The 12344-nt window shown below is 47.9% G+C and overlaps 1 protein-coding gene across 1 annotated transcript in view; it reads right to left on the bottom strand.

The window, feature by feature from the left end:
• Positions 1 to 12344, bottom strand: part of NCOR2 (nuclear receptor corepressor 2) — a 189592-nt gene that overhangs the window by 88658 nt on the left and 88590 nt on the right. The window contains 2 exon segments of the mRNA XM_083373217.1: positions 5503 to 5565; positions 8436 to 8608. Coding sequence (XP_083229343.1) covers positions 5503 to 5565; positions 8436 to 8608 — 236 coding nt within the window.

The following is a 12344-nucleotide window of genomic DNA, read 5'->3' as shown; positions in this document are numbered from 1 at the left end:
GCCTGAAGAGGACTGAAATTCAAGGTAGTTGCGATGATGACGATAAATTTATTGTCACTTTGAATGTACACCAATCGGCAAACATCAAAATGAAATTTCGTTGCGTACAGCTCTCAAAGGGTCACCACCTCCCATATATACTCCTTGTTCGTGGCCCGCTCAAATTTCACATTGTCCATTTTAGTCTCTAGGGAGTGAACGATGGCAAACAGGACAGATGGAAATGGGGCTCCATGTGGATTAGCCCTCAAATTCGCTTGTATTCCGACAACTTCGCCTTCTTTCCTTTTTCTGATCCTGACTCTTCCACCTTTTCCTTAAAGAGGTCTTGATTCTTTTCGCCCCTGGAGCATGCTGCTGCCGCCGCCACCAACTCCTCCGAAAGCCTCTCTCTCTTCCTCTGGGCTTGCCGACAGCCTCATCCAGTTCCTTCGCTCCATAAGCTCCAGGTCCTCTCCGCCTCCTCTGGAAACAGCCCTGATTTGCAATACAATCCATCACTGGGCCAGCAGTCAGATGTGGGAGATAACAGAGATGGAAGGGACCTTCTAGTCTCTTCTGGACTTCTAGCCCAATCCCCTGCTTGAGCAGAAACCCTAAACCAGGGGTAGGCAACCTCGGCTCTTTTATGACTCATGGACTTCAACTCCCAGAATTCTGGAAGTCCATGAGTCATAAAAGAGCCGAGGTTGCCTACCCCTGCCCTAAACCATTCCAGACAAATGGTTGTCCAGACTCTTCTTTAAAACCTCCAGTGTTGGAGCACCCACAACTTCTGGAGCAGGTTGTTCCACTGGTTAATTGTCCTCACTGTCAGGAAGTTTCTCCTTAATTCCAGGTTGCTTCTCTCCTTGATGAGTTTCCATCCGTTGCTTCTTGTCCTGCCTTGAGGCGCTTTGGAGAAGAGCTTGGCTCCCTCTTCTTTCTAGGAGCCCCTCAAGTATTGTAAGGCTGCTATCATGTCATTCCTAGTCCTGCTTTTCATTAAACCAGACATACCCAATTCCTGCAACCGTTCTTCATATGTTTTAGCCTCCAGCCCCCTAATTATCTCTGTTGCTCACTTTTTCCAGAGCCTCGACATCCTTTTTTATATCCTGGTGACCAAAATTGGATGCCCAAGACCAGGGGCGTCCAACTCAATTTCATTGAGGGCCGCATCAGCATTGAGGTTGCCCTCGGGGGACCGGGTGGGTATGGCCAGGGTGGGCGTGGCCTACTGGGTGGGCGTGGCTAGAGTGCATATGGCCTACTGGGTTGGCATGGCCAGCTCTACATCGTTCGCATCAAGGGTGCCTATGGGGGGCCCGGGCAGGAGTGGGACAGAACTGAGGGTCTCTGGCAGAAGGAGGGTCTCTGCACCAGGGCCAAGGCAGCGGGGGCCGTTCCCTCACTGTTTCCAGGATGGCTTTGGGGGCCACATGAAACCACTTCGTGGGCCGGATCTGGCCCCCAGGCCTTGTGTTTGACATGTCTGCCCAAGACCCTCCTATGTGGACCTCATCCAGATCTAACAGGTACCAAGCTTTTACACAACCTGGTGCATGCTGGAAAACAAAGTTCCCTCCTGTTGGAGAATGCCCAGATTACGGAAGATCACTTACTTTATTTATTTATTTATTTATTTATTTATTTATTTATTTATTTATTTATTTATTTATTTAATTAATTAATTAATTGCATTTATATACCGCCCTTTCCCTGAGGACTCGGCGGTTTACAGGGAGTTAAAAATCAAGCATAAAAAAGTTAAAAACCAATTTAAAAAATATTAAATCAACCCTGTATTATTAAAAACCCCAATTAAAATAATTTTCTCCTCAGCCTGGGCCCGAGAGCTCAAAGAGCCAGGTCTTCAGGCCCCGGCGGAATGATCGGAGGTCGGGGGCAGTCCTCAACTCCACTGGCAGCTGGTTCCAAAGGGCAGGCGCCCCCACTGAGAAGGCCCTATCCCTGGGTGTCACCCGCCAGCAATCTCTTACCGGCGGAACCCTGAGCAGACCCTCCCTGTGGGAGCGCACTGGGCGAAGGGCGTTTGATGCCGGCAGCAGGTGTTCCCTCAAATACCCCGGACCCAGGCCATGTAGGGCTTTATAGGTAATAACCAGCACCTTGAATTTCACCCGGAGGGCAACCGGAAGCCAATGCAGCTCGCGGAGTAGAGGTGTTACATGGGAGTATCGGGAAACCCCCATTACAACTCGCGCGGCCGCATTCTGCACCAGTTGAAGCCTCCGAGTGGTCTTCAAGGGCAGCCCCATGTAGAGAGCGTTACAGTAGTCCAAATGGGAGGTCACAAGCGCATGAGTAACTGTGCGTAGGGCGTCTCCGTCCAGATAGGGACGCAACTGGCGCACCAGGCGAACCTGTGCAAAAGCCCCCCTGGTCACAGCTCGTATGTGATCTTCAAAATTGAGCCGTGAATCCAGGAGGACGCCCAAGTTGCGAGCCCTATCAACGGGGGGTAACACCTCACCGCCCATCGTTAGAGGTGGAATAACTTGGTTAACCCAAGATGCACAGCCACTCAGTCTTGGCGGGATTGAGACGAAGCCTGTTTCTCCCCATCCAGACCTGAACCGCCTCCAGGCACCGGGACATCACGGAGAGGGCATCACTGGGTTGGTTCGGGGTGGAAAGAAAAAGTTGGGTATCATCAGTGTACTGGTGATACCCCACCCCGAAACCACGAATGATCTCGGATCTTAAGTCCGTGCCAGGCTATGCCAACTCTCCATGGAGCTTCAATCTCCTTCTGGGCCAAGAATTGATTCGGCTTCCTATAATTGGGAGGTTACTTTGGAAAAAAGAAAGAGAAAAAAAAAGATCTCTACCTCAGCCCACAATTACAGTCTCTGCTGAATGTTTGGGCAGCCTGTGGGACTGAGGGTTTATTACACAATCCAAGTGTCACTAAGCACTGGGTCTGTTTTGTCTCTCCTCACTTTGGCATTAATTGTAGGGTGTGTCCTTCTTTTGTCTCCCCCAATCGCACAAAGCCTCTCCTCCCACAAAATCTCTCCTCCTTCACTTCAACTTCCTGCTGGCTGCCCAGATCTTGCAAGGAACGACATGTCGATGCCACCTGCCACAAGCCAAGCCACCTTGGTGCCATCTGCAGAGTCACACTGAGGCACCGTAAAGCACTATGTGGGCACCAAACTAAATCCCTATTCAGATAAAAAAGCAGAGGTGAATATTTGTAGCTCAGTGGTATATATATATATTTGTGTGTGTATATGTATATGTGTGTGTGTGTATATATCTATAAAAAGGTAAAGGTTCCCCCGCACATGCGTGCTAGTCGTTTCCGACTCTAGGGGGCGGTGCTCATCTCCCTTTCAAAGCCGAAGAGCCAGCGCTTGTCCGAGGACGTCTCCGTGGTCATGTGGCCGGCATGACTAGATGCCAAAGGCGCACGGAGCGCTGTTACCTTCCCACCGGAGTGGTCCCTATTTTTCTACTTGCATTTTTACGTGCTTTCAAACTGCTAGGTTGGCAGAAGCTGGGATGAGTAACAGGCGCTCACTCTGTTACGCAGCACTCAGGATTCGACCTGCCAAACTGCCGACCTTCCGGTCGACAAGTTCAGCGTCCTAACCCACTGAGCCACCGCGTCCCTTCTGTATATATCTATATCTATGTCTATATCTATCTATATATCTATATCTATCTATATCTATATATCTATCTATCTATCTATATCTATCTATCTATCTATCTATCTATCTATCTATCTATCTATCTATCTATATCTATCTATCTATCTATCTATCTATCTAATGTGAATTTTATTGGTTTATAGTGTAAGACAGAGCTCCCCAATTTTTCCAGGTTGGCAGCCTGGAGGGATAGGGAGGAACAGGGACTGGTGTGTGGTCCACACACAATGGTGATGCTAGTATCCGCACGCATGGGCAAGCAGGCGGTTAGTGCCCGCGTGATGCTGGCGGCAGTGCTAGCACCCCCATGCATGCACAAACATGGCCACTAACACCCATGCAGCGGCATTGGCCAGCCATTCCCGCAGCCCAGTGGCCCACAGGCCACGGACTGGTACTGAGCCGCGGCCCACAGGTTGGGTACCCCTGGTAAAAGATAAAAAGAAAACGCAAAAGTAAACGGTAGGAAAGATAGGGAAGGGGAAAGGGAGAAAAGTGGGGGAAAGCAAGGAGGGGAAGGGTTAGGGCACTGACGTCTGACTTCTTTTGGTGCAGTAAAATAGAACATTAACATCAAACCTCGACTTTTAATTTTTATATGATAGGATAAACTAGCCATCTCGATAACAACAAATCCATCTAATCGGTAAAGACCAAAATCAAAATTTTATTTTTTTTCCACCTCAAGCACAAAGTCCAGAAGCGGTTTCCATGTAGAAATAAAAATATTTGTGTGTTTTTCCCCCCCTTTAATCAAGAGTCGATTTAGCCATCTCTGCTAGTTCCATCCGTTTCTGCAGCCATTCCTCCATTGTGGGGGACGATGATGTGACCTGAGTTAGTAGTTTCTTGACTAGGGTATTTTTTTTACTTCTTAACTGTTGCTATAGTGTTAAGTCTTGGTGTTAATTTCTGCTCATGTGTGTACTGATGGCTGGTGAGGAGGGCTTTAGGCCTTTTTGTGTCCTTTTGGGCTAGGCAAGCCCCTGGGGTACAAAAAGGGAGCGAATCCTACTCTCTTACTAGCACTGATGACATTACCTATAAAAGGTAAAGGTTCCCCCGCACATGCGTGCTAGTCGTTTCCGACTCTAGGGGCCGGTGCTCATCTCCGTTTCAAAGCCGAAGAGCCAGCGCTTGTCCGAGGACGTCTCCGTGGTCATGTGGCCGGCATGACTAGACGCCAAAGGCGCACGGAACGCTGTTACCTTCCCACCGTAGTGGTCCCTATTTTTCTACTTGCATTTTTACATGCTTTCGAACTGCTAGGTTGGCAGAAGCTGGGACGAGTAACAGGCGCTCACTCTGTTACGCGGCACTCGAGATTCGACCCGCCAAACTGCCGACCTTCTGATCGACAAGCTCAGCATCCTAACCCACTGAGCCACCGCGTCCCTGACGACATTACCTAGTCTGGTAATTAAATGTCTGCAAGAAAACAACCAAGTTCAAGAGAGCACCAAGGATCCTGTTCAAACACCCACCCAGTCACCACTGGGCACTATTTCCTCCTAGTTCTTTGTTTCAAATGCACAACAGAGAATATTAGACATCTCCTAAGCTGGGGCAGGTTCTCATACACAACGGCAAACCTTCACACAGTTTTAACAACTGCTGAATTTGCGCAGAACAAAATACACTCTTTGGTCTTGCAGTTGAACGCTTACAGCCAAAATCTGGAGGCCTCCGTCTGCCGCGAAAAGCACCTTCAATCTCGTGATGGCCCTCAAAAGCACCAGCGATGGTGTTACCCCACCAAGCAACACAACTGACACCTTGAGCGTCAAACACGCTCACTCACAATGGGCGTCTTGCAAAGAAAAATAAGCCAAAAGTTTACCTTTCTTAGCTGTTTCCATCTCCTCCTCCGTCCAGCGAGAACTTTCGTTCATCTCCAGAGAAGCTGGTGGAAAGAAAGGAAGAGACAGTAAGAAGAAAAACAAAATTCTTGGTGTGTGTGTGTGTGTGTGTGTGTGTGTGTGTGTGTGTGTAAAATTTACTGACATGCAATTTGCAATGACCTTCCTATCAAACCTGACTTTCTTCAACTTAGGCACAAAAGTCAGCTAGCTAACTTTGGGCCAATCACAAGGAGACATTGAGTTCTAGTCCCACCTTAAGCAGGAAATCTTAAAGAGACAGTCCCCCCAAAAAAAGAGCCAGTTTGGTGGAGTGGTTAAGGTGCTGGCCTAGAAACCAGGAAACTGGGAGTTCTAGTCCCACCTTAGCCAAGAACATCAACTGGGTGACTTTGGGCCAATCACCAGGAGACGGTGAGTTCTAGTTCCTGCTTAGACTTGAAAACCAGCTGGGTGACTCTGGGCCAATCACGAGTAGACTGTGAGTTCTAGTCCTGCCTTAGACACGAAAGTTGGCTGGGTGACTTTGGGCCAATCATGAGGAGACTGTGAGTTCTAGTTCCGTCTTAGGCACAAAAGCCAGCTGGGTGACTTAGGCCAATCACCAGGAGACGGTGAGTTCTAGTCCTGCCTTAGCCAGGAACACCAGCTGGGTGACTTTGGGCCAATCACCAGGAGACGGTGAGTTCTAGTCCCACCTTAACCGTATAAGCCAGCTGGGTGACTTTAGGCCAGTCCCTGTGTCTCAGCCCAACCCACCTCACAGGGTTGTGGTTGTAAGGAAAACAGGAGGAGGAAGGAGTATGATGCATGTTCTCCACCTTGACTTATTTATAAACATAATAAAAGCAGGAATAAAATAAAACAAAAAAAATTAAAAAGATGGAAAGCTACTGTTGTTAATCCTGTTTTAAGATTCCATTTTCCTATCTTCGGTAACAAAAGAAGACTTAAAAGGAGACAACTAGAATCCAACCACAAAAGCCAAACAAACGCAGAACTCAACTCTGCCCGGAGCACTAAACTCAGCTCATCCTCCGAAGCCCAGCCTTGAATCATCTCCCAGTTCTTCCCGTTCAAGCGAAGCCTAGGTAAGCCCAGATCCACCCCAGATCCAATTTCCAAAATAAGATTTGCAAGTTCTCCACAGCCCTCAAGTGGCCGAGAGAGGCAATTTCCCCACCATCTACAGAGAAGGCCACTCGTGCGGCAGAGAAGGAAGTGGCTTTCCAGAGAATTTTTAATCCAAAATTTGATCTCCTGTCCTATTTCTTCACTCCGGCTCCGCCCGTGTTTTGGAAGAAGTCTCTCGGCACGCCCTTCCAGGTTGTTCTAGAAAAACAGCGCCATTTCTGACTTCCCTACCTAAATTGTCTGTCGGCTCCAGACCCAAAGAGAATTAAGTTTATTTTATTCTCACTTGCGTGTTTGTGAAAGCAATGCTTTGGTTTATGTTTAATTAAAATAATAGTAATACTACTAGTAGTGGTGGTGGTGGTAATAATAATAATAATAATAATAATAATAATAATAATAATAATAATAATAATAATAATAATAATAAGAAGAAGAAGAAGAAGAAGAAGAAGAAGAAGAAGAAGAAGAAGAAGAAGAAGAGGAGGAGGAGGAGAGGAGGAGGAGGAGGAGGAGGAGGAGGAGGAGGAGGAGGAGGAGGAGGAGGAGGAGAAGAAGAAGAAGAAGAAGAAGAAGAAGAAGAAGAAGAAGAAGAAGAAGAAGAAGAAGAAGAAGAAGAAGAAGAAGAAGAAGAAGGGACCTTGTTGGAAGGGACCTTGGAGGTCATCTAGTCCAACCCCCTGCTCAGGCAAGAAACCCTATACCCTCTCAGACAAATGGCTGTCCAGTCTCTTCTTAAAAACCTCCTGTGTTGGAGCATTCACCGCTTCTGGAGGCAGGTTGTTCCACTGGTTAGTTGTTCTGTCAGGAAGTTTCTCCTTAGTTCTAGGTTGCTTCTCTCCTTGGTGAGTTTCCATCCGTGGCTTCTTCTCCTGCCTTCAGGTGCTTTGGAGAATAGCTTGACTCCCTCTTCTTTGGGGCAGCCCCTGAGATACTGGAAGACTGCTATCATGTCCCCCCTCGTCCTTCTCTAGACATACCCGATTCCAGTAGCCGTTCTTTATATCAACCACCCCGCTGGGGTGTACAGGGAATCCTTGACGTATGACCACAACTGATCCCAAAATTTCTCTTGCTAAACCAGACACTTGTTAAGGGCTACCTGTATTCTTCTTCCTATTTTAGGTCAAAAGCTAACGTAATGATCTCTATTTAGAATTCCAATCCCTCACTCAAAGAAAATTAGAACTGATAATACGCCATTTTCTAATGACTTCTGTTCTTTCCGCTTAGGCTCCTGCTTGGAAATTTCAACAGGTTGGGTTACGTGTGTCTGTGCGGGCGTGTGTTTCTGCACCCTTTTCCAGCACGGTGTCATTAAAAAAAAAAGAAAATATAAGTAATAGTAATAGTAGTAATAATAATAATTGGGAGGAGGAGGAGGAAAAAGAAGAGAGCTGGAAGGAACCTTGGAGGTCTTCTAGTCCAGCCCTCTGCTCAAGCTATTTCAGACTGGTGTCTGTCCAGTCTCTTCCTAAAAGCCTCCACTGATGGAACACCCACGATTTCTGGTGGCAAGCTGTTCCACTGGTTAATTGTCCTCACTTTTAGGAAGCTTCTCCTTAGTTCCAGGTTGTTTCTCTCCTTTATCAGTTTCCAACAGTTGTGTCTTGTCCCGTCCTCTGGTGCTTCGGAAATCACCGAGTTACCAAATTCACCACATGCACACATCTTGTTCTTTCAGCCCTTGCTTTGAGGGGTTCCCACTTCCCTTCGCCAGCCAGAATTCCCTTCTCGATCCCTGAATCCATTGATCTGGATCTGGGCTACGGAGACCCACCTAGCTCAGAATTCTGCTGGGGCACCGCCACCTCCTCGTGGTTGGCCTCGTTGGCCATGGATCGAGTGATGCGCCCTTTCCGCCAGCCCTGGCTATTGGCCGTCTTGCGCCCTTTGGAGGCCACGGCTTCCTTCTCGTCATTGTCCTCGCCTGACGTGTCCTCGTTCTTCTCCCTGAGGGAACCGCAACGAAAGAGAAGAGGGTTAGGTTAGGTTTTCTGCAGAGCGCTGTGGTTTGTTTGCTATAGCCGCAGAGAGTCCCAGCAGAGAAAGGTGGGAACATCACAGCAGCCAATCTATCTACGGACGTTCTCAGTCAATCCAGGTCCTGGTTGTCCCTAAGGTGCTTTTTCAGGAAGCAACTGGACTTTCTTGTTTTTCTTTGAAGACGTTTCGCTTCTCATCCAGAAGCTTCTTTCAGCTCTGACTGACGGTGGGAGTAGGAAGGATTTATACTCCCTTGCAGACAGCTGGTCATTTGCCTTCTTTTGGGGAGTCGTTGAGGCCACTCGGAGGTTTTCTGTGTCCTTGGGATCACCTGAAGAATGCAAATGTGTATGGAGCCTTCAGGCTAGAAAACATCTGCAGCCAAGAAGGCTCCACACCCATTTGCACCACTCAGGTGACCCTGACGACACAGATAAACTCCAGTGGCCTCAAGGACTCTCTAAAAGAACGCAAATGACCAGCTGTCTGCAAGAAGTATCAATCCTTCCATTCCCCACCGTCCAGTCGGAGCTGAAGAAGCTTCATGGCTGAGAAGTGAAACATCTTCAAAAGAAAAACAAGAAAGTCTAGTTGCCACTTGAAAAAGCACCTTGGAAGGAGCCCATTTGCATCGTTTTGCGTTTTCTAGTTTCAAAAAGTGGAAGGAGAAGAGAACTAGCTGAGGTGCCAGGTGCAGAGACGTTGTTGCAAATAGCTAAACTAAGCAACTTTATTGATTTCTGCCTATGTTACAAGAATCTGCCCAGACTGCTATTTTCCACCAGGAATGACCAGATAAGGCTTTGTTGATCTTGGAAGTCCAGTTTACGCCTCTTGTGGCTGTGCAAGGACTCCCAAGCTGGGCCCTCGCTTCTCTCCTCCTTCTATCCAAGCTGGCAGTTTCCCAGAGAACACCAATGCAACCCAGCCAAATGTTCCTTCCAGCCAAGGCTTAATCTCGTTAGAGAAAGACAGTCAACTCTTCCATCAAAGTCTAAAAAAACGCTCACTTCCCCCTCCTGGTTAACTCAAGGGCACGGCGTTTTCCAAGGTCTTTTTTTTTTTTTTTTTGCAACCTTCAATGGCCAAAAATCATTTTGCTACTCTGGTTAGAAGCAGGAAGACTATCCATTATTCCTTCGGCCTGTTTAAGGAAGACTTTGAGATACATCACTGTTGCAACCACACACGAGGTGTCCTGGATCAAAGCTGCACCGAGGTTCAGCAGGCGTGTCCCTTTGACAGAATCAAAATCAGACCACTGACAGAACCCCAACGGGTCTCCACTGAATATGCAGCCAGATGCAAACAGGGGCTGCATAAAGCTGTCCAAAGCAGCTTCAATTAAAGTTGTTTCCACAGGTGCTGCCCCCCTAAAGCAGACATGTCAAACACAAGGCCCAGGGGCCGGATCCGGCCCCACAAAGTGGTTTCATGCAGCCCGCGAAGCCATCCTGGAAACAGTGAGGGAACGGCCCCCACTGCCTTGGCCCTGGCCCAGAGACCCTCCTTCTGCCAGAGACCCTCGGATCTGTCCCACTCCTGCCCAGGCCCCCATAGGCACCCTTGATGCGAACGATGTAGAGCTGGCACGCCCACCCAGTAGGCCATACGAACTCTAGCCACGCCCACCCAGTAGCCACGCCCACCCTGGCCATACCCACCCAGCCCCCCCGAGGGCAACCTCAATGCTGATGCGGCCCTCAATGAAATTGAGTTTGACACCCTGCCCCTAACGGCTTCCTTAAGCAATGATGTCTGAAGCCTCTGACTTTATATTAATGCTCTGAATGGGGAAATTCCATCAACGCTGTCCCCCAGGATGGTCTTCCTCAGTTTCCAGATCTGATTTCATTTCCCCAGAATTCCCCAGCCCATTGGATTGTAACTGACCACTCTGGGAACAAAAATCAGAATCAGAACATAGCTGAAAGGGACCTTGGAGGTCTTATGCCAGAGGTCTTCAAACTTGGCCCTTTGATGACTTGTGGATTATTTACGGGAGCACCTGCTGCCAGCGTCAACTTCCCATCGCCCCGTGCACTCCCACAGAGAGGGTCTCCTCAGGGTGCTGTCGGTCAGGGAGTGCCGGCTGGCGGCCCCCAGGGGCAGAGCATTCTCTGTGGGCGCGCCTGCCCTATGGAATCAGCTGCTTGTGGAGCTCCGGATGGCTCCCGACCTTCGCTCTCTTCGCCGTGACCTGAAAACCTGGTTATTCGAGCTTGCTGGCCTGGACTGAGGGATTGGGGTTTTAAATTTCATAATTTAATTTATTTTGTTTGGGGCTAAATTTAATTTAATCTATTTTTAACTTTTGTATGTCATATTTTAATTGCCCTGTACATCGCCCTGAGTCCCTCTGGAGAAGGGCGGTATATAAATCTAATAAATAAATAAACTCCCAGAATTCCTCAGCCAGGCATGCTGGATGAGGAATTCTGGGAGTTGAAGTCCACAAGTCATCAAAGGGCCAAGTCTGAAGACCCCTGCCCTATACCATTTCAGACAAGTGGGTTGTCCAATCTTTTCTTAAAACCTCCAGTGACGAAGCACCCACAACTTCTGGAGGCAAGCTGTTCCAGCAAGCTGGTTAATTGTTTTCACTGTTAAGGAAATTTCTCCTTTACTGAATAGTTTCCATCCATTGTTTCTTGTCATGCCTTCTGGTGCTTTGGGAAATAAATTGACCTCTTCCCACCCAGCCCTCTTCTTTGTGGCAGCCTCTCAAATACTGGAATACTGCTATCATGTCCCCCCCACCCCAGTCCTTATTTTTTCTAGGCTGCCCATATCCAAATCCTGCATCATTCTTATGTTTTTGTCTCCAGACCTTTAATCATCCTAGTTGCTTTTCTCTGCACTTTTTTTTTCAAAGTCTCAACATCTTTCTTGTAATGTGGTGACCAAAGCTGGATGCAGTATTCCAGGTGTGGTCTTACTAAGGCTTTATAAAGCAGTACTAATACTCCACCTGATTTTGATTCTATGCCTCTGTTTACACAACCAAGGATTGCATTAGCTTTTTTGGCTGCTGCCACACACCGCTGGCTCAGGTTCAAGTGTTTAATCTCCACCCATCCTTTGCAAAGCTGCAAGATGGGGAAGGTGGCCGATCAATTCCTCCCTTGCAGGAAGCCAAATTCATGCCTAATTTTGCCAGACTTGGGGGCGAGGGGCTCCACCGAGCTGAGCCCTTCTCTGCTCTGCGTTGTTTACTATAAATGAAGTATAAAACATGGGCAAAAGCTGGGAAGAAATACACTTTCCAGTCAGAAGAACATTAATACTGCAGCCAGCCAATTCATGATATATAAGAATTGTTTCAACCCCATCCCTTGAGTTTAAGGGGTGGGGGGTGGGGGGAGGAAATTCACCTACATCCTCTTTCAAGTTGGTGGGGAAGGAGAACGAGGAACAGAGGCAGCCCATGTAACATTTTATGGATTCATTTAGGAGATCTGTCTCCTCCCCTAACCCCAAACGGCCTGAAACCAATTCGGTTGCACAAAGGCAGAACAGGAAAGGCCAAGTTGGATATTTGAGCAAACTTGGCAGAAGAGAAAACCTCACTCTTTTCCCCCCACTCTTCTGTTTTTCTTTCTCTGTTTCTCTTTATTTTTATTTTTATTCCATTTATATCCCGCCCTTCTCCGAAGACTCAGGGCGGCTTACAAGCTTAGCAGTAGCCTTCATTCTATGTATA

The sequence above is a fragment of the Vipera ursinii genome, assembly GCF_947247035.1.
Source record: "Vipera ursinii genome assembly, chromosome: 14".
Taxonomy (NCBI): Eukaryota; Metazoa; Chordata; class Lepidosauria; order Squamata; family Viperidae; genus Vipera; species Vipera ursinii.
The sequence above is the reverse complement of the archived record's forward strand: the minus strand, read 5'-3'. Positions and strand labels throughout refer to the sequence as shown.